This window comes from Homalodisca vitripennis, chromosome 7, assembly GCF_021130785.1.
Source record: "Homalodisca vitripennis isolate AUS2020 chromosome 7, UT_GWSS_2.1, whole genome shotgun sequence".
NCBI classification, from domain to species: domain Eukaryota; kingdom Metazoa; phylum Arthropoda; class Insecta; order Hemiptera; family Cicadellidae; genus Homalodisca; species Homalodisca vitripennis.
Window position 1 is genome coordinate 23389503 of NC_060213.1, and position 23460 is coordinate 23412962.

Sequence of the window (23460 nt, forward strand, 5' to 3'; positions counted from 1 at the left end):
TATAGGTTTAGTAGAGAATAATTCCAAATTCAGCAAGAAAACTTTGGATATCGACTGAAGCATTTAGTCATATTTTGGATTTTTAAGATTAATCGTTTAAGTATATAAACTCCAGCAACCATTCTGTAGTCTCTGCCCTAACAAATCAAGACCTCAGATCATCGTCTATGTAAGCATCTAGGCACAAGTTGCAGATCTAGTAAGATTTCGAGATTTATGATAAAAGATACGTAGACTCTATAACACGAATCTAATACACGAATGTATTATTTAATTATTCAGTTATACCTATAGTAATAGTAGTGATTTGTGTCAAAATAAACCAAATATGTTAGTGTAAGAGATAAATTCGACATTAATTCAGCACTCACGGCTTAGGTTACAATGTACAGTATACGGTATCTACTACTGTACAGATTCGGGTGTAGAGAACGAGCGGACCGAGAGACGATATGAAGCGATCAGATACAAGGCTACGGGACGTGTCCGGTCGATTGTACTGTCCCCTGCCTGACATCTTGTTTACAACTTCAGATTCTTGTCAGCCAAACTAACTCATGAATATAGTCGCTCGCCCCTCCACAAGATGTACACCACACCGGATCTCATCCTGCGCCTAACACGCGCGTGTCCGTGTCCTGTCGCTGTCCTTTCCTGGTCCCAACACTGCCGTGTCGTCCGTGTCGCGCTGACAGCTTGACACTGTCGTCCACTACACAACGTCCCTAGGGGTTCCTGCTCAACGTCCGCTACAGTTATCTTGAGACCAGGGAATATGAAGTCATCAACACATTGTGAGACAACACATATAATCTTGTTTGTTATTCATAACTGAGTAAATTGAAAGAGAAATCCAATCTTACAACTCCTCCCTCAGTCAATCTGGAACAGATTTTTCTAAATTTACATCTGGAGTCTGCACCACTTGGCATGCCAGACACACCGGCTGTACTTCTGTATCGGTCAATGGTCAGCTCTCCTGAATGCTTTGTCCTTGATCTGGCTTTTTATTTGACAATGTGCACTTGAAACCCACAGTTACAGAACGGCTGTACTACGCTCCAAGTACCTATATCAACCTATACTAGAACAACACCAGATACTCTTTGTGGAAGAATGTTTACTACTCCGTTATGATCACTGATTGACAGTCTCTGACAAAATCCGTAAGTCTGCAAGAGCAATGTAAATGTAATCGTAATTTTTCGAAGTAGAGAGATTAGTACAAGGGTGGCCTCCTCTTTTTCAAGGTAACTCGAATGGATTATTTCGCACGCTAGCTCTCCTCATGGATATAGACAGGAGGCGGCTCTAACATCACCGAGCTTGAATATCCTGTCACTCCGGAAGAAAGCACAAAGCAGTGTGAAGTTGCTCAGCTTCTTGCCCTAATAGAACAAAAGCCCAATATGAATGTGAATACGATTATGATTTTACATCCTTTCATGGTCTGAGTGGCAGCGCCAAAAACCAAAACGCACCAAGTTCCAAGTTCCGGACAACTGTTCCGCTGGTGATACCAAGTTCCGGACAGCTGATCCGCCGGTGTTACCAAGTCATGGACAGCTGTTCCTGACACAGCGGGTTCAAGCACCGCCGCCGCGTGTTTACGTGTAACACTGGCGAAGACGTGATGGGAGAATTTCGCGGACGACGATGCTATCTGCCATGTAACGAGACAGAGCCTCGTGAGCGGGGACTCAATTATTGCTGGAGTAATTGCACGGCCGCCCTCCATAAAGTCCGGCGGCCGGCCGCGCCGCGCGGGCTATATATTATAAAGTTATTCATGCGACGTGCGCAGACGTAGTGCGCGGTGCGCGATCCGCCGCAGATCCGCGCAACTGATAACGCGAACATCGCTCGCCTATTGTGTGCAAATCCGAGCCCCATAAGCTAAGCTACCTTCACGAAAACACAAGGCGGCCTTGTTTATTGGGCCACTGGGCAGTATCCTACACGGATAATATCATGGGAATATGTCTACTGTGACTGTGGTGCGCGGCGGCAGCGCGACAGTCCCCGCTACCCGCTTCCTCCAGAGACCGGGGCCAAATTGAAATGTTACAAGACTGCCACTGAGTGATAAATATCACACTGGCACCACATTATTCATTGGTAATTAATGGCAACTACAACAATGGGAACTAAAACAATAAAACAATAGTTAATCGTCCTCTTTGAACGAAGAAAAGAGAAGCTGAATCTAGCAATAGCTAATATTGTAGGAACTAAAATGTATTAGTGGAAAAGTCTAATTTGATGATGATAATTTTATATGAGTTAGGCGTAAACGAAAATCCTCTCTTTATTTGTTTTTTACATTAACTATTGAGAACTTCCAGAATAAAAATTGAGGGTAAAATATTCAATGTATTAGTCCAAAATAAACTTTAAAATGCTGGCACCCATGAGTTAGCACTACAGTCTTACGTTCACCGAGCGACGTACCTGTTGTGAATAGGACGATGGCTTTGAGACAGCTGTACTCCGCGCTGTCGACGTGCAGAGCTTTCAGCTTCTCGACCTGCTCCTGGAATATCCTGATGTGGTCCATGAAGGCGACGACACGGTCGGCAGCCATGGGGGAGGCGTGGAGACCCGCTGCAGCCAGGAGCGGAGCCACGTGCAGCGGCATCGAGCACTGGGACGCGTTCAACACGAACAGTTCACTCCAGACTAGCCGCAACAGGGCCACTTGGTCCGTAACCTGCGGCAAACAAGGAACAGTGAGCAAGTGCAGTGGCATCGAGCACTGGGACGCGTTCAACACGAACAGTTCACTCCAGGCTAGCCGCAACAGGGCCACTTGGTCCGTAACCTGCGGCAAACAAGGAACAGTGAACAAGTGCAGTGGCATCGAGCACTGGGACGCGTTCAACACGAACAGTTCACTCCAGACTAGCCGCAACAGGGCCACTTGGTCCGTAACCTGCGGCAAACAAGGAACAGTGAGCAAGTGCAGTGGCATCGAGCACTGGGACGCGTTCAACACGAACAGTTCACTCCAGGCTAGCCGCAACAGGGCCACTTGGTCCGTAACCTGCGGCAAACAAGGAACAGTGAACAAGTGCAGCGTGAATCGGGGTAATACACCAGATTATGTTCAACACGAACAGTTCACTCCAGACTAGCCGCAACAGGGCCACTTGGTCCGTAACCTGCGGCAAACAAGGAACAGTCAGCAAGTGCAGCGGCATCGAGCACTGGGACGAGTTCAACACGAACAGTTCACTCCAGACTAGCCGCAACAGGGCCACTTGGTCCGTAACCTGCGGCAAACAAGGAACGGTGAGCAAGTGCAGCGGCATCGAGCACTGGGACGCGTTCAACACGAACAGTTCACTCCAGACTAGCCGCAACAGGGCCACTTGGTCCGTAACCTGCGGCAAACAAGGAACAGTGAGCAAGTGCAGCGGCATCGAGCAATGGGACGCGTTCAACACGAACAGTTCACTCCAGACTAGCCGCAACAGGGCCACTTGGTCCGTAACCTGCGGCAAACAAGGAACAGTGAACAAGTGCAGCGGCATCGGGGTAATACACCAGAGTATGTTCAACACGAACAGTTCACTCTAAACTAGCCGCAACAGGGCTACTTGGTCCGTAACTTGCGGCAAACAAGGAACAGTGAACAAGTGCAGCGTGAATCGGGGTAATACACCAGAGTATGTTCAACACGAACAGTTCACTCCAGACTAGCCGCAACAGGGCTACTTGGTCCGTAACCTGCGGCAAACAAGGAACAGTGAGCAAGTGCAGTGGCATCGAGCAATGGAACGCGTTCAACACGAACAGTTCACTCCAGACTAGCCGCAACAGGGTCACTTGGTCCGTAACCTGCGGCAAACAAGGAACAGTGAACAAGTGCAGCGTGAATCGGGGTAATACACCAGAGTATGTTCAACACGAACAGTTCACTCTAAACTAGCCGCAACAGGGCTACTTGGTCCGTAACCTGCGGCAAACTAGGAACAGTGAGCAAGTGCAACGTGAATCAGGATAATACACCAGATTATATTCAATATACGTACAGTTCAGCTATATGCCGATCTGGCACAGATGACCAAATGGGTGGTTTTGCTCGGATGAGTGATAAAATATTGAAAAAAAATACTGAAGTTTTTTCAAGGTTACAGAATTTTAGTTTTATACTGACAATACAATATTAATGGAATGGGCTCAGAGTAACAAAAATACGTCTCAATTTACTAATTAATTATAATTTCTTCTATAAATTTATTTTGTTACGATTCTAATGGGTAGAGTAATTACATGACAGTTATTACCGAACTATACAACTATAAATATAAAACTGAACAAAAATCCCTCACTAAACACGTTGAAGAGGAGAAAATATTCTCAAGATAAGAAATATAAAACACGTTAATGCGATTGTCTTGTTTTATGGGGAAACGGACCATAAAACGCTTGAGAGGAAGGAAGAAAGTCGCGTACAACACAGTTGGCTCGGCGCCACCCACGTATAAACATGAATTACTTAGTGGCATTTATATGTAAACGCGATGTGCATCGACAATATGGCAGATGCAACAGTTGGTTCTGGCGGGTAGAATATGCAGATCACTACGAGCAGATAAAAGGTCTCTTAAAAGTCACAATGAAATATGAGTTATGTCACAGGGCTTTGCAATAGTTAAATATACTTTGATGACGTTTTCAGCACACACAGTAATTCAGGTACAATAAATTCAGTGTAATATGTCATATTTACACGGTATAATATCATGATCAAAATAGATTTATTGCTACTGACCGTCTTAAAAATAAAATAACTATCTTAAGTAATTCAGTAGGAGACCGTGTTATTACATTTCTACTAGTTGTTTATTACGATTGTACACACCATTGATAGATATGTAGATTCTACTTATCTACACAAAATACGTAAGGAAGGGTATATCTACTAGTGATATATACGATTTGCATTAAATTTAACTCTTAAATACCGATTCCCAATGTATGTAAAGCTCGTAGAACTGTGTAACGTAAATAGTAGATTAATATGGGTTTTCGGTAACGAATGTATGAGTCATAATTAAGTTGTTAAGGCCTGTTAAACTATTTCGAAGTATAGACAAGATTTTTTGTTGTGAAGATATAAAAATCGTGTCTTTGGATGACAGTCAATAAACAATGAACTTTTACGTCATTTATGACACATTGGATGTCTCAAAAGGCTATAAGTGCAACAAAGTAGAGTAAAATAGAGCAAAGTGAAATGCTCCGGCAGACAGGGACTAAGTTGTTCAACAGTATTTTTTGGCTAAACGCCAATCCAACGCCTTCTCACCCACCCGCTATTTCTTCATGTGACTCTTATATTGTCTAAAGTAAAAGTTCAAGAACATAATAATTCCAGACACATGCAGTTTTCAAGATGTTAGTGAAATAAAACCAAACGGAACGACTTTTCACGGACCCGTTGTGTCAAGCATGCCTTTGAGCAGAGGACGTGTGGTGTCAAGGTGTGTGACAATGAGACGGAAGCTACAGAAGTTTGAAGGGATCCCTGTATTACCTGGAGGTCCGGGAAGAAAGGGATGTTCCTGGCCCACTCGACCGCGGAGAAGAGTAGCCTGGCGGCGAGCTCGCAGATATTATCGATGCCCATGATGTTGTTGGGCTGCATACACTGGCCATACCGTGACGTGGGGTAAGGCTCGGCCCGTAGCAGCAGCGATATGTAGCTGGAGAGGTAGGAGTGACCGTTGAGTCCTGCGGCAGCAGCGGCGGCAGCAGCAGCGGCAGCGGACTCTCCGTTCGTCAGCGAGAACTGGCCGGGTAACCCTGGAGGCTGCGAGGGAGGTACTCGCCCTCTCTGGACAGCTGAAACATCACACCCGGTCAGTCTTGTCTGTGACACAATCCAGCGGCGCGAGGATCAAGTTCAACATAGGGCAGAATGTTTAAAACTACACTTTCTTACACATTGTCAAGAACCTTTTTTTTGGTAAAATCAAATATTATTCTTGCCAATGTAGAGATAAGGAATATCATACATAATTGATGAACACCTTCTAAAATAAGTTCTGTATTGCGTTAATCAAGTTTTTCCATTGAATAATCTGCACTATATGATAATACTTAAAACCATAAATCTGTCTTATACTATAATACTGCTACAAGAATATTTAACTATTGCCCAAGGAGCGTTCTTACCCCATGATTCATACAAACACATACTTGGAGTTAGCTTCAATTTTGCAATCACTACTTAGAAAAGTAATACAGGTATTACGATTCCTTTTGCACTTGTATTAGTAAATGGTGGATAAACTATCTACAACAGGTACAGCAAAGATCATCATTTTATATCAACTGTACGCCAGTGTAGCCAAATTTTGTAACCACTACGACGTTACATGCAACAGCATACTGAGAAGACCGTTAAGTTGCAGAGGTGTTCCCATATGTGCTGTTTCATTTACCAACAGTTGAAGGCAATCTGCGTAAAAAATCTTCTGTACACGTAATTCTCATTAAAATTAACCAAGTACTGAAACCGTCTTTGACTATTAAATGTCTAGTATATTTTACAATTGTTGATGGCCTAATGAATCATATCGGTGCTGGGGACTTGCCAGTGAAAGCAAAGATGACTGATGTAGGTACCTCCGAGAAGTCCGCCGTAACTTAGCTAGAGGCTTTGCATGTGCAAGTGGGGTCATAGTACATAAATCCGCGAGTGAGCCTTGGGTAGCTGCACTTTGCGTCAAGGATAGATTTCAACAACCCGGCGGCAGATTTGTTATTGACACAGATAGGCCGACGTTCATTTTAACAAGCCTTAAAGATTTTTCGTTTTGCAAGAGACTTTAGTAGTTGCATTGTTAAACGAGCCATGCTATTTAATTTTCCATTATTTTAAGGCTTTTGGAATTTAAGGCCTTTTGTCGTTTGTGATGATACATGAACACACTTACCTTTGATAATCTACTCAAATAGTCTAGTTATGAATGGCCTTGATATATCAGCAGGCATCACAATGAGAAAATTGTGACAGTTTCCGAGCACACGGAAGAATACGCGAAGTGTTCTACTCGTACATACATCGCACCGTTATTACAGTTCTGTGAAAGAGTTCTACTAGAAGGTATTGCCTAGTGGAACCCATATTAGCGAACCCAGTCTGTCTACTGCCCGTGTCATAGGATCGAACTGTGCACATAGATTCATAAAACTAGTTGAACAGTTTTGTTAGAAATGTGACCACTTTCCATGATTCCTTTGATGGTGTTGTTTGCAAGAGCTCACCGGCATCATTAAAAGTCTTTATGGGCGTTACATCGTAAATGATTTAAGTTTCAATTTTGGTGTTTTTGATAATTTTGAAAATTGAATTTTAAGCTGGTAGAATGAGAAATAATGAGAGCTCGGTGTCCGATCGAGAGCAGGGGAACATGAATTGGTAGAGACAGAACCAATGTGCACGGCTTCTGATCCGATCCAAGGGAATCACGGGAAGTGGAAGCACTTAAGTTGCTAATGTTAGAGTTATCCTAGACAATACCTTCGTCCAGCTCGCCGTTGGTGAGGGAGGAGAACTGTCCCCCTGGGTACCAAGGTAGAGCCGCCGCGGGTACTCGCTCTCTCTGGACCGCTGCAACAAAACACACCCTCAGGCTACAGACCTCAGTCATCTGGGCTAATTGGCCATTTATAGCATAAGTGCTCTGTGGTTGTCATTTCGCAATGAGGACACCAATTGCGAATCTTATTTGTTGCAAAGCATAACAAAAAATATTCTTTGTAACTGTCGGATATCACCCCGCACAGTGGCATAAAGTTTTTGAATATTGCAAGAAATATTATTCACTAGACATTAAGTACCATACGGAGAAAGTACTGGGATAGGAGTTCAACTAAAGTAAAAGCAAAAAAGATCAATCGATCTGTTTAATAATATCAAAATAAATAACAAAGTGTTTAATACGTGATAGAACTACTTGTGTGTGGAACACAGCATTTTGTTTGCAAACTTTGCTTGCATCGTAATTGACTTTAAAAGAGTAATTGATAATTGAAGAGGATAGTAGTTACAATTTTGTATAATCTAAAACACACATTCTACAATATGCACAACATGTTTAACAACATGTTTAACAACATATGTTTAACAACAGACAATATTTACAATTCTAGAGACCTAAGAATCCAGTACTTCTTAATACTCGAATATTGAAGGCAGTATAGTGAGTAGTGTAGATAGGGAAAATAAAACACTTCACAGTCTCAGCCAAAGATCTCTGAATCTCCACATTTCCCCTCAAATTCCGAGACAGTAATACTTGTATATTGTAGAACACAACACTGCCCCATGTGCGGGAGTCTCGGCTCGGTATGGAGTAGTATAAATAGGTGAACAAACCACTTCACAGTCTCAGCCAAAGATCTCTGAATCTCCACATTTCCCCTCAAATTCCGAGACAGTAATATTTGTATATTGTAGAACACAACACTGCCCCATGTGCGGGAGTCTCGGCTCGGTATGGAGTAGTATAAATAGGTGAACAAACCACTTCACAGTCTCAGCCAAAGATCTCTAAATATCCACATTTCCCCCCAAATTCCGAGACAGTAATACTTGTATATTGTAGAACACAACACTGCCCCATGTGCGGGAGTCACGGCTCGGTATGGAGTAGTATAAATAGGTGAACAAACCACTTCACAGTCTCAGCCAAAGATCTCTAAATCTCCACATTTCCCCCCAAATTCCGAGACAGTAATACTTGTATATTGTAGAACACAACACTGCCCCATGTGCGGGAGTCACGGCTCGGTATGGAGTAGTATAAATAGGTGAACAAACCACTTCACAGTCTCAGCCAAAGATCTCTAAATCTCCACATTTCCCCCCAAATTCCGAGACAGTAATACTTGTATATTGTAGAACACAACACTGCCCCATGTGCGGGAGTCACGGCTCGGTATGGAGTAGTATAAATAGGTGAACAAACCACTTCACAGTCTCAGCCAAAGATATTTAAATCTCCATATTTCCCCCCAAATTCCGAGACAGTAATACTTGTATATTGTAGAGCACAACACTGCCCCATGTGCGGGAGTCACGGCTCGGTATGGCACGCCATAAAGTGCGGAGAGGCACGTAAACGGGAGAAATGGCCGGTGAAAGTCATGATCTAACGAGGAGATCCTATCGTTTCTCGTTACTCGCGTTTAACGAGAATCTACTCTATGCTTTCTGAATACCGTATTAGGCGTTGGCGAGGGCCAGCCAGTTCAGTGGCGGCGAGGCGCTGCGACCCGAGCGTGAACAAAACCATTGTCGGCAATCTGGCGGGGGATCGATTTACGAAATGGATGTTTTAATTAGGACATCTCCGTATATGCGAGCTGGCTCGGCCCTTCGTGAGGGAAACTGCGCTGAGATTGAGGCAAGCGGTGAATCATCGAGTTATCCAAATAGTCAATTTGTGTAACACTCGGCGTTTCAACGTGATTTTCCGCTGTCCTTTCTGATGTCATCACTTACTAAGAATTGGCATTGTTCTTAGAATGTAAAATAACTTTGAGAACGTCTTTACACTTAAGGCAATCTCACTAAACACATTGTATATTACACTTCTAATGGAATTTCTAAACAATTATGACTAAAATATAATTAATACCTTTACCAGTTTTGCATCATAAGATTCAATTATCGAGGCTCGAAAATTGGGAGCTTGTAGTTAATTAACAAGTCTATTAGATCCCCATTTATCTTTGTGCAATAGGTGAATAACTTATAACGATTAATTAAACTCGGGGGGAACAACTTTCATTCCCTCTTTCACCGCAGAGCCGTCGCGGTCTATACCCGACACTGACCAACAAATTGCGTAAAAACTGGAAACGGCGGTACTCCAGCGAACAGGGAAAGCGCGAACGGAACGCGGCAAGGCGAGGCGTCGGCAAGGATTAATACTGGGACCCGTGCTGTTTCTTCCTTCTCGCGCTCTTGACGTCATTCAATTTATGTTTAAAAATACAACTGTCCGACGACCGACATGTGAGAATTTCCCAATGGAGTGAAATGACGCCGGGGTGGGAGGGGGAGGGGTGACCCACTCACCCGGCGGTGACCTTCGCCTTGCGCGGATCCGGTTTCCTTCTCGCCGCCCGAAGACATAACCCCGCTGACCACCGCTGACCCGCCTAGCACCTCGACAGCCGCTTAATTGGCACAAATTCCCCCAAAACGGCGTTAAACTTTTGTTTACCACCTGCGAGGAACTCCTGAGGTGCTCAAGTATTTTACACCTTTCTCTATCCCGACCCGGCAGAACAGATGATCGCTCGAGGCTACGGGTCAGTGATGCACCCTATCGTCGGGCTGTATTCTGTGAATTGGTTGTAATTCGATGTCCTCAGGGTTTATGACCGACAACTTGATTGAACCAAATAACCGTCTCCTACACGAAGTACTCACAAGGATAAACAACCAGATCAAATGCTGAAATCGTTTATTATTGTCTGAGAGTTTATAGTTTTCCACGAATAGCAATGTTCCACGTGATTATGGTATAACTTTGAATAAAAATACAATCATTGTTTTTGTGGTGAAAAATATAAAAACACATCTAAAATAAGAGTGTAATTTCAACGAGCTACTTTGAACTTCAGCCTCTGCGGTTCAACAATCTATACTAATTTAGTTGCGTTGATTCAATTTAGTAAACCTTCCCTACATAAGCAAAGAGACGTCATTCCTGAAATATCTCATAATAGGTGTTGGGAAACTGCGTCTTGAAAATATTACTAGTTTTTCTCTTGTTTGCAGGAAACAAAAGCCATTTAATACTGCAGTTCAGTTAATTACCTTTCATAGATGAAATGTATGGTCTCATAGTTGTGTTAAGATTTTGCCAAGTATTTTGAACAGAGATGGTAAAAATCGTTGTCGTAACAAGAATGGGTAAGTTGAGAACAATCTGCAGTATTAGACATTACCGTACTCGAGTCGGCCGAGAGGTCAGATGTTACCTCACGGCCAGGATTGAGGAACAATACCCGCCAATCAATCAATCAATCAGCCCGTGTATAATGGCCCAGCGGGCCCGGGCCCCGACCCCCCGCTATACTCGCTAAAATTGGCTGTCCGACCATTTGTTATCTTTTGGTCCACTTCCACTTCGCACCAACAGTTCCCATTGTTAATTAATCACCGATACTAATGTGGGATGTTAATGTTCGTCCGATCGCTCAGTCATTTTGTTGTCTTTCTTCTTGGGTGTCGATGAGACGTACAAGGGCGGATGTGACTTGATGGAACATGTCGAGAGAAGTACTCTCACTAATTCTGTGACATTTGATATTGTCAGCGACGTAGTTGATGGTATGAATCTTGAGGCTACAAATGTAACTCAATTCGTCACGGAAACAGGATAGAAATACGGATAGAAATAGTATCTAGAGTGTTGACCCTATTTCAATTTAATAAGTTCACACACACGAGATATGTTGAAAAATTGTCTGACATCGCAACTATTAGAGCTCTGGAGTTATGCCTTCATCAAAATTAATGTATCTGCCTCGGAGAACCCGAATCGTGGTAGTCCTAAGGAACCGGGATGTGACAAACTTGCAAGGTCTTCCTCTGGTTTCGAGACATCTATTAGTATTATAAAAAGAAGATACTACTAGCTCTTCTGAGACCAACAGAACGACTCAATAACGTTTTATCCTAATGCTTGGATATTCCCGGGGCGTGCTACCCACTCAACACTGGAATCACAATCGTCAACCCAAGTCGTCGCCGTTTTTGCAGACCAAGTTGGGTTACAGTTGGCCTCGTCAGTGCGGTACTCTATACCGATGTGCCACAGACCAGCCGACATAACACCGCAGCTCTGTAGCGTGTCTGTCGTGCAGCATCGTGACCACAGTGACGTTTCTGGTAACTTTGTCGCGTTGCCAACATGTAGTAAAGTCTTAGTGGATCATAACATCTCGGTTGGTTGGGTATCTCATAAAGGCTCTCCGATGAAGAAGAACCAAGATGGTAGAAAAAGACTAAAAAGTGTAAGGCAAGGTTTAGAGAGAGAGTGTAAAGGTTCTTTCACTTCTCTTGTAATAAATATGCAGCACTTTCAGATGTAGGGGTTCGATCCTTCACGTCCTATCCAAGAGCTGTTCTAACTTTACTCGGTAATATTACATCCGGATAATGTGATCAACATTGAACCGCTGTTTCTCTTTCAGCGTCCAAAACACAATTTCGTTGTTAAATAGCATAACAAGTAAACAAAAATCTCGCAACTAATTATATTTATGAAATATAAATGTTCTTTTGTATTCTAAACCCATTTTCACCTCTGTCACTAGCAGGGTTTTTGATCAAATCCTAGGGGTGCAACTATATTTGTAAATATGGAATACAACCTCGCACCGCCGGCCAGAGTCCAAAGGTACATTTAGAATATGCCCAGTGTTATCTCAGCGATATTCTCCAACATTTATATAAGTCTCTATAAAACTTTAAGGTTCCTCAGGAGGATCCCCTTGGTCGTAGCCAACTGCAAGGTGGTAAAACATAACACCTGGCATAAATTATGAGGTACTACTATAGTTACAACGATTTATAATGAAATAAGGTACCACAGCAGGTAGAATATCCTGTACGAATGAGCGCGCGCAGAGGAGAGTGACTGTGCGGTCGCGCCGCGTCAGGGATACGGAAGCTTTTTGACCTTCGCCGTTCCTGTCTCCTTGATTGTCGTCGCCCACCATTATATACTCATTTATATACATACTCGCTGCCTGATGAGGTACCGGCTAGTCATTTGTTAAATACGCAAAAACTATTAAAGCGTAACGGATTTGTGATTGCAAGTCCTTGCGGTCACCCTCATTACGTCTTAGTTGCGGAACTCTGCATATTACGGACATTTCAATTCCGTCCGCTCCCGGTTTTTGCTCCGGCCGACGCAGCGGTGCCGCTGCCGCTGATGTCTCGTCGTTATCTCAGCGGACTTTGTGGATGTAACCTTCGTTTCTTGTTATAGGGCGCTATTAATGATCGTTTGTCGAGATGATGATTGAGCGCTTACGTGTGTTTATTCCCCATAACTTCCAAACGGCTCCTTCCATTCGGATCCACTTGGCTCGTTGGATTTCTCTCTTCGCCGGAAGTGTTACGGACTGCATTTCACCGGAAGGTGTACATAAGTGATTAATACCTCAACGGGTAGTGTCATAAAATCTGTACTATAAACAATATAAATATTACACGTAATAAGTTAGCAGATGTTTGCTTGATGTGTTGATCAGAAATATTTCCCGTTATGATCGAAAATTAATCTAATAATTATTAACAATAAGAAAACGGTGAGACCTCTACCTTGTATTCAACTTACTACTACTACCACAGTAATGTTAGAGCTCTGCTCTGCAAAGAAATTAACCCATTTACCAACATATTTGACATAAATCGGAATTATTTTACTACTTACTAGAATAAATGTAACATTGAATTAATTAAATTAAATTTACATATGACGAACGTAACACTGACATACTCGTACATACGAAGTGTACACAAACATTTAATTTACATATGACGAAAGTAACACTGACATACTCGTACATACGAAGTGTACACAAACATTTAATTTACATATGACGAACGTAACACTGACATACTCGTACATACGAAGTGTACACAAACATTTAATTTACATATGACGAACGTAACACTGACATACTCGTACATACGAAGTGTACACAAACATTTAATTTACATATGACGAACGTAACACTGACATACTCGTACATACGAAGTTTACACAAACATTTAATTTACATATGACGAACGTAACACTGACATACTCGTACATACGAAGTGTACACAAACATTTAATTTACATATGACGAACGTAACACTGACATACTCGTACATACGAAGTGTACACAAACATTTAATTTACATATGACGAACGTAACACTGACATACTCGTACATACGAAGTGTACACAAACATTTAATTTACATATGACGAACGTAACACTGACATACTCGTACATACGAAGTGTACACAAACATTTAATTTACATATGACGAACGTAACACTGACATACTCGTACATACGAAGTGTACACAAACATTTAATTTACATATGACGAACGTAACACTGACATACTCGTACATACGAAGTGTACACAAACATTTAATTTACATATGACGAACGTAACACTGACATACTCGTACATACGAAGTGTACACAAACATTTAATTTACATATGACGAACGTAACACTGACATACTCGTACATACGAAGTGTACACAAACATTTAATTTACATATGACGAACGTAACACTGACATACTCGTACATACGAAGTGTACACAAACATTTAATTTACATATGACGAACGTAACACTGACATACTCGTACATACGAAGTGTACACAAACATTTAATTTACATATGACGAACGTAACACTGACATACTCGTACATACGAAGTGTACACAAACATTTAATTTACATATGACGAACGTAACACTGACATACTCGTACATACGAAGTGTACACAAACATTTAATTTACATATGACGAACGTAACACTGACATACTCGTACATACGAAGTGTACACAAACATTTAATTTACATATGACGAACGTAACACTGACATACTCGTACATACGAAGTGTACACAAACATTTAATTTACATATGACGAACGTAACACTGACATACTCGTACATACGAAGTGTACACAAACATTTAATTTACATATGACGAACGTAACACTGACATACTCGTACATACGAAGTGTACACAAACATTTAATTTACATATGACGAACGTAACACTGACACACTCGTACATACGAAGTGTACACAAACATTTAATTTACATATGACGAACGTAACACTGACATACTCGTACATACGAAGTGTACACAAACATTTAATTTACATATGACGAACGGAACACTGACACACTCGTACATACGAAGTGTACACAAACATTTAATTTACATATGACGAACGTAACACTTACATACTCGTACATACGAAGTGTACACAAACATTTAATTTACATATGACGAACGTACAACACTGACATACTCGTACATACGAAGTGTACACAAACATTTAATTTACATATGACGAACGTAACACTTACATACTCGTACATACGAAGTGTACACAAACATTTAATTTACATATGACGAACGTAACACTGACATACTCGTACATACGAAGTGTACACAAACATTTAATTTACATATGACGAACGTAACACTGACATACTCGTACATACGAAGTGTACACAAACATTTAATTTACATATGACGAACGTAACACTGACATACTCGTACATACGAAGTTTACACAAACATTTAATTTCTGTATGTCTGTTCGCACGATATTATTCCCACAACTGGCTCATAGACTTGAAATGAAGCATAATTTCTATGTAAACAGTACCGAGGTCGACGATAGTGCATGTACACTCCATGAAATTTGCCTGAGCATGAATGAACACACTATTGTTAACAAACTAAATACAATCATATAACATTTGACGATAAACAACGAAATGAGCCATAGACATTGACATGACCTAGCAACCTCACTCACCAAAGCCTCTTGACATACTGTAGAAATGTTGAAAACAGTCCAATTTGTATTATAGAGTTGATGAATGTTCACGAGCCCTAGACTCAAGAGAAGTGAAGTAGTTGCTCGGACACGGCGGGGCTAGCAAGTCGGTGTTTGCAGTGAAAGTGTAAGCACTCTGTAATGAATTCAAAGTGCAAAGTTTTACAGCGGCGTTACAATACAAAATTGGCCTTATAGAAGCCGATAGCGATAAACGAGGACCATAACGTCGAGGCATCATCACCTCCTAAACCTTATAATAACAACCGAAGTGACGTAAGCGGCAGTCAGTGTTGCCACCACCACAGCCGTTACTGTTGGTCGCGGTTGGCATCCCTGTATCACAGTAATTACCGGCTATACGGCCATAATGTCCACGGCCCGTAGCTTTTATAGGCTGCTCTGATAATCATATTTATTTATAAACGCTTCCTCAAGTACAGGCGAGGCGCGGAGCTGGAGCTGGTGTTGTGCAAGGGCCTCGCGCTCTACTGCCGCGGGCGGTTCTCATCGGATTGAATGTTTAAGGCCGGGCGTAGTGTTGCAAAATTAATGAAATATTACATATTGTATACAGTATTTTCACCAAAAAATTATTAATTATCCATTTTACCTCATAGTCTTTTAGTTAAAATTTTAATAACCGGGTTCAACTTCAAAAATTAGCTATCGAGTGTTTGAATATGATGAACAATGTATCCTGTGACTCCTATATGTTGCGGGCGCGTTTTTTAATGGCACAAACGGTTTCGTGAAGGCCGAGAAGAGGTGGAAGATGGACGAGCTTCTCGGGTGTGCTTGCACTTCAAACTACCGACGAAATGATCCAAAGAATTAACCAAATCATCAGAAAAGATTATCGTTTACCTATCCGAGCTATTGCTGATCAAGTCAACATCGATAAAGAAACTGTAAGACAGATTTTACATGAAAAATTAAACATTTCAATTTCAATTTCAATTTCAATCTTTTTATTGTCGTAGACATGTATTACATGTATGACAAAAGTCAGTAGTACATTATTAATAAATAACATATAAAAATACAATATTTGTATGAAAGTCAAGCTGAGGTAGGAACTAATTTTACATTAAATAATAAAAGAATACAAATGATTATTAAAATAGAGTTTAGGCTAGGAACTCCCCAACCGAATAAAAACAACCCTCTAATAGGTATTCTTTTAGTTGTTTTTTAAAAATTGTTTTTTCAGTTATATTTTTTAAATGACTAGGGAGCTTCCAAAAAAACCTAGCCCCTGAATTTTGAGGCAGTCCACCCGCCAGAGCCGAGCGATGTTGGGTTTGTCGGTTGGGGTTGTCCATGTAAAAAGTTTGCTCAAAAATTGTCCCAAAAAGTCTTTTGCATGATCATATCTTTTGGAGCGCATTGAAAGTGATGAAACTTTGTGGGACATTACATGTGATCAAACTGGAATTTTCAGTACAACCCGGAAACGAAAAAACAGTCCAAGCACTGGAAAACACCGTCATCTACAAAAGTGAAGAAAGCGCGACAAAACAAGTCATAAATTAAAACCATATTAATCGTTTTCTTCGATGTCAATAGCATTGTGATGACTGAATGGGTGCCTGAGAGTCAGACAGTGAATCTACAGGTTCGTACAAAGCTCAGAGAGGGAGTTACAAACAGACATTCAGAACTGAGAAAAACAACTGGTAAATTCTGCATCAAGACAATGCACAAGCCCATAGCGCCTTTTACCCGTTCGGAAATTTTTAGCTGATAGGAAGATACCATTGTTGCAACATCCAGCTTATTTTCCTGATTTTGCACCATGTGACTTTTGACTCTTCCCCAAAATCAATAGGCGACTGAATTGAATTACTTTTAAACCTGTTGACGCACATGTTTTGGAGGAGTTCTCAAAGATGACTCCGAGGCTGCTTCAACCAGTGTAAAATACGAATGCAGCGTTGCATTGAGAGGGGAGGGGAGTGCGTTGAAGGGGATACATTTGAGGTTACATAAAACTACCGATTTCACTACTTACAAAAAGTTTGGATTTCAACAAGCCAAGCCTCGTATTTTAAGGCTCTTCGCGTGAAGAAGAGGGTATATAAGAGTCCTCGAAATGTAATTTTACAGATTTCTGGATAAACAATTCTGGAATATTTCTGTAATAATTGTATTATCAATCTAAAACTAAGACGGTGGAAGGGTTTTAAATAGGCCACGGCGATTAGTAAGTAATTCTAGGCCAAAACTGCTTTGCTTCGGCAACAAACCGCGGCGTAATACAGGAAGCTGCAGCAGATTTCAACCGCAATAATTCAATAATCTGAATGTTACCGCAGTCTGCGGCTACAGATTATCCTCCAGACACTGCGCTGCTGATACCCTTATCTGCGGGCCTGCTGGAGAACGTTTTCCTGGAGGGAATCCTGCCGCGGCCTCACCAACTGTAAGTGATAATTGAACGTTCGCAATCAAGTTCTATATCTCAATCGACATTGTCCATTACGGGTCTGATATTAACTCTACCCATTACATATAAACTCCATACTTTAATTTACCATACAAAGAAACCCATTATTACAGTTTACTATAGACGGTAGATGCTTCCAATGGATAACAGGATGTTGGACATTTTCATCGTTAACCAAACCGGAAACACATCGTTTCGTGGACGGGTTTATGTAGTCTTCTTCAAGTTAAAAAAGCTTGACATAAGTTAAACATGCACGTAAAAAATGATAAATGCTTCTAAAAATTATAGCATTTCAATTTTATTAAATTTTAACTAGAATATATATTTTATTTACATTCTTTATTATGTTTAAATTCTATTGAATTTAATTTAATTTAATTATATATATTTTAATCAGTAATTGCTTATCATCGTTTGATGGTATTTATTTTATTTATTAGATTTTATTACTTCATTAACGCAAAAGAGATCTCGTGTTTGTCTTCTACATTGAGATTTTTATATTTTATTGCAACCTTTCATTGTGGTACTGAACTGCTACAATTTTTAATCGAATTAATAAATGTTTACAAACTAAGACATGATTTTTCTTGTGGGAAGCGACAGGTAGAAAATTCTGGTCATCACACCAACAAAACAGTTGCCTGACCTTTCCGTGACCTTTGAGCACGATAAGGGCACCTGAGAGCAGTTGCTTGTAACAGATATGATATAGTCGGTATCCGCGAGTAATTAGCGAGGACGAGATCACGGTGGCATTGCTCTTCTCGCTATCTGTACGGCTGCTTCCGGCACTGCAACGGTGACTACAGATGGCAGTGCATTATACTCGGCTACGTCACACACTTCAAGTATGCAGCTTAATGCAGGGAGTTTTGAGGAATTTATCTTTACAAAATTAACTCCAGTGAATATATATATATATATATATATATATATATATATATATATATATATATATTTCTACTTAACCACTTAAAACGAATTAACCATTGCTATTAACCTACATTTGCTCCAATCACGTCTGAAGTTGTCATGTAGAAGGCCAGTTGATCTTTTCTGTTATGGCTTTCTTCTGTACAAAAATAATAAGCCTGGACATTTTTATAGTTGATTCATATTAAAACGTATATAAGGTAATAATATTTTATTATAAATACGACCAAGAATAACAATCTGGAGAAGTTGCTGTACATACAAAGCGGGCTTCTATAAAAAAGGGTTTTAAGGCGCTAAAAACGCAAAAGGGATGCATCCCTGTATTGCGGAGTTTGCCAACCATGAAGGCGCAGAGCAGATGTTGCACATCCCCTTTCAGTAGGGGAATCTGATACTACCGGATAATTTGCTGTAATTTTTTATAAAATGCACGTAAATAATAATTCTCATAAAACAAAAATGTGGAAATTAACTAAATTGTAATAAATACACTAAAGTTTAACTAATAATAGAGCATTAGTATTGTCTCTAGGAGGTGTTATCGGCATCACAGAGAAACCCATAGGACGGAGTTGGTTATACGAGACATTCTTATACAAATAAAATCCAACATTTAAAATAATTTTGAGATTCGTAATAATAATATGCGTATTTATTAATGCATTTCAAAGGAAGATATTATTTTTAATAAATTTCATTAAATAAGCAAGCACTGGTTCTAAACCGTTATACCAACCCTGAGGGCCTTACCACTTACACACAAACCACATATAATACACATAATACGTGCAAGATAAACAAATGTACATGAGGATTGTTCTAAGTTTTAGAGATTGTACTCACTGGAAACACATATACCCCTCCCCCTCATCCCAAGAGTAATTTATTTCTACCTCCTTCACTATTCACTGTGTGTGACGTGTACTCTTAAAGGAACCAATTATAAAAAACGATCCTCACGTAAAAATTCATATTGGAATAGTAAACATTAAGAAGAGATTGGTCGGTGCAGAGGAGACTGTAACACTGACTGGCATGGCGTGATCCCGCCAGGGCGGTAGAATTGATGACAAACAGCTGATTAATAGTGGATCAGGTGACTCGGTAATGGATCAGCTGTTTGGGCCAGTCGTACCTGATGAGAGTGATCAAACGGCGCGGCCCGCCCCCACCCCTCCCCTCACCTACATCCACAGCTGACAGGCGCACTGCCTACGTGATTGCGTACTCGTATTGATAGTTACTTTTTCGAATACAATTCAAACATCTTGAAAATCAATCGAATACTTTTTTCGAATAATTTTAACGTACGATTTTAAAATTTATCCAACTATTTTTCTTTAAATATAACGAAGCGCATATGTGATTTTTAAATAGAATAAAAATATTATGAACTGTTCTACAAGTTTCCTATAGTTGAGTACTAAAACATGAAATAGCGTTTCGAGTGTTGGTAACCGCTCTCTTCTTCAGGTTAAAACCCTAAGGTATTATTAAGTGAAGCCTACATAAGGGGTTGGTCTTATATTGTGTTTCTACACCTAAATAAAAGAGGCGATTCTATTTATTCAAATGCTGTGTTTCAATATTAAATTTGGCGACATTCAATATCGGCTAATGTTCCTAACAGTTTACCATTTCAAACTACCATAACAATAGCCGGCTTTGACAGATATTGTAATAATTGTAATGCTGTGTAGTCTTAAAGGTCCTTTACTTGTAGATATTTCAGCGTAGCAGGCTAAATGTTTTCTAATTAGAATGATAAAATTAGTAATAAAGAAAACCGAAATGTTTTACCATCATGCCTTGTTTGGTTATATTATTATTGGTTATATGCAGTATTTATCAATGTTATTTACTTTTGCCTGTCCAGCTTGTGATTGTAACAATAAATAACTTACTTAATTACAATAATGCGTCCTTCCTCTGTACTAAGTAATACTTAGTAGTAGAAATATGATATTTATTTACCAGTTTCACTACGGTACTGTAAACTGCTGGAAAGATTTTTATAGATATTCTCGCTTTATGCTGTGAAGCACATTGTGATACATACAACCTAGATTTTAAAATGTTATATAAAAGGTAAAATGTTGTTAAATATTTAACAGCTTGTTTCGTTGATAAACATATTTAGGGTGAACTCGAGCTAAAAGTTATAACTGTTTTGTGTCAAGAGGGAAGGAACTACATAAAACACGAGCGGGATGGTCCCAACGTTCCCAGCTACGGTACTATAAATTTACCATCGGTTCCCAGTTTAGTATTCCGACCACAACGTACTGCGCAAATCGCAATAAATGAGTCAACATTTTTCGCGGTGAAATATGGCGGGAGAATAAACGAGCGCGGAGAGGAGAGTGGGGCTCATTTGGAATATGCGCACGCGCCCATTTGGCGTTTGGTGGACTGTAGCCAGTAAAGTTTTATGGAGCAGGTTATTGTGGAGCTATCTGCCGGCAGCCAGAGGAACTACACGAGTCTGCACTCGCCGCGCCACGGCCGCTGCCGTACCGTCGACTATTTGTCTCGGATGCTTACACGGTTTAAGTTTTACATCAGCTGTTCACGAAATGTATCAACAGTCCGCCGCCGCGCGACCTTCGGCTCCTCACATTTTATGGCCAGCAGCTTTTATTGTTCGGCCGTACACGTGACGGTGGCACCGTATTAAATATTTGCCCATTGTTTTACTTCTGGATTCTTCCGGAGGGAAAGCGAACTTTTGAAAGTCTTGTAACCACCGACAAGGAATCTTGTTTAGTGGAGTTTATCGCTGTGTTTTCGTCCGAAACGGGAACATATCTCGGGTTTAATGACGTAAATGGTCGCGATTCGGAAAGCGGTGTTCGGCGACTCAACAATTTTTGAGGAATGGACATGCTTCCCAAAAACAGCCAGATTTGTTTTCGAAACCTGAGAGATCTAACTCTTTCCCAAAGAAACGATAGTAATACAAGAAAAGACGTCGCTTCACAGGAGTCGCGTCCGACAGATTTTGCAAAGTAGATGGAGCTCAGGAGAGATTCCCAGAAAAATGGTTGCTATATTACTAATTAGTAATAGGAACCCCAATTATCCACTAAAAGCTATATCATCAGGGAAAAGTGAAGATCCAAGATGATATCTCAGGAAATGAACATCAGAACGAAAGTTGCGTCCCCAGTACACACCATGCTGTGTTTCTTACAACACCCGAGTGTACGGTCGCCAGTGAGGTACGGACCTCGTGCCCTGAGTACTCCACGCTTACCATGCACCACCGACCTGTAATTACCCCGGACCGCCTCCACCCAATTACCGCCGCGTGCACTCACGTGAGAACTCGCCACCCCCGCTCTCCTCACCGGCCATCCTCAGTCCTCAATCCTCATCTTCTCTCCTCCACTTGTTCTACTGTCCTCCAGTCCGCAACGCTATACTAGAGAGTTCCTTGAAACCTTGTCCACGAGAACCAAATATCCAGAACGACAATGGTCGTTGAAAGTAACTTACAGTTTATTCTTCATTTACTTGTCTGAGAATAATTTTGTTAAACCATGGTTGCAGCATAGCATCTAACAAATTTTGAAAAACATTAAAACAGGGAAGTAACCTGAGAACGTATATGCAAATGTTTGGAAGATCTCAGTTAAGTGCTGATCATGTCGCAGCGCAGTGTCCCTGTCACACTCACTGGTCGTTCTATTCCTAACTGCAAAGGTACGTTAAACTACTGTACAATTAATACTAGATGCTCAATTTAGCAGAAGACAAATAGCGCCCACGGTCCGCACACCGGAACGGGTTGGCGTAGATAAGGTGTGTTAAATGGCTTCATCGGCATCTCGCTGACCGATAAGAGCAGGTACCAGAGTAACTGGGACGAGCGGTCATCATTGTAAGTGGGGACCTTGTTACAACACACAGGGTGAGCTTTATTCCTTATTACTTTGAATATATAACAGTTTATACTTATGGCCGATCATAACTGGCACATTTGTGATACACAGTGAATGAATCAAGACACTATTTTGAAGTTTGGAAACCTTACACGTTTTCGTTGCTTGAAGTTTGTATTTTTACGATTGAAGGATTGTACAAGAAACAGGATTTTCCGAACATTTGCCATCGTTTAGTGTCACAAGAAATTAGTTCTTTCGTTTCTAGTTGTCTAATACGGGTATTTACATGCATTAAAGGTAGTTAGAGAGACTTGAATTAAGCTAAATAAAACTTGCTGTGCACAATAATAATTAAAGAATATAATAAGTTAATAAATACGTCAACTTGTGATTGTGTAATTAATTTCAATAACACTTCATATGATTCATAAAAAAACTCAGAATACTTGTAATAATATGGTTTTACGTAAAAAAATTAAAAATTACAGTTACTTACAATTTAACAGAATCAATGGCAACTAAAAATACAGAAAAATTGTTCCTAATACT

The 23460-nt window shown here is 40.6% G+C and overlaps 1 protein-coding gene across 3 annotated transcripts in view; it reads right to left on the reverse strand.

The window, feature by feature from the left end:
* The window catches only part of LOC124367011 (steroid receptor seven-up, isoforms B/C), a 156367-nt gene that overhangs the window by 77668 nt on the left and 55239 nt on the right, over nt 1-23460 (reverse strand). The window contains exons 3-5 of one of the 3 annotated variants that reach the window (XM_046823683.1): nt 7535-7624; nt 5543-5850; nt 2452-2710 (exon numbers count right to left, since the gene is read on the reverse strand). In XM_046823683.1, the coding sequence (XP_046679639.1) occupies nt 2452-2710; nt 5543-5850; nt 7535-7624 (657 nt within the window). Of the gene's footprint in view, nt 1-2451; nt 2711-2941; nt 3384-5542; nt 5851-7534; nt 7625-23460 lie in introns of those variants that run through there. The other 2 variants (XM_046823685.1, XM_046823684.1) reach the window with 2 other exon arrangements.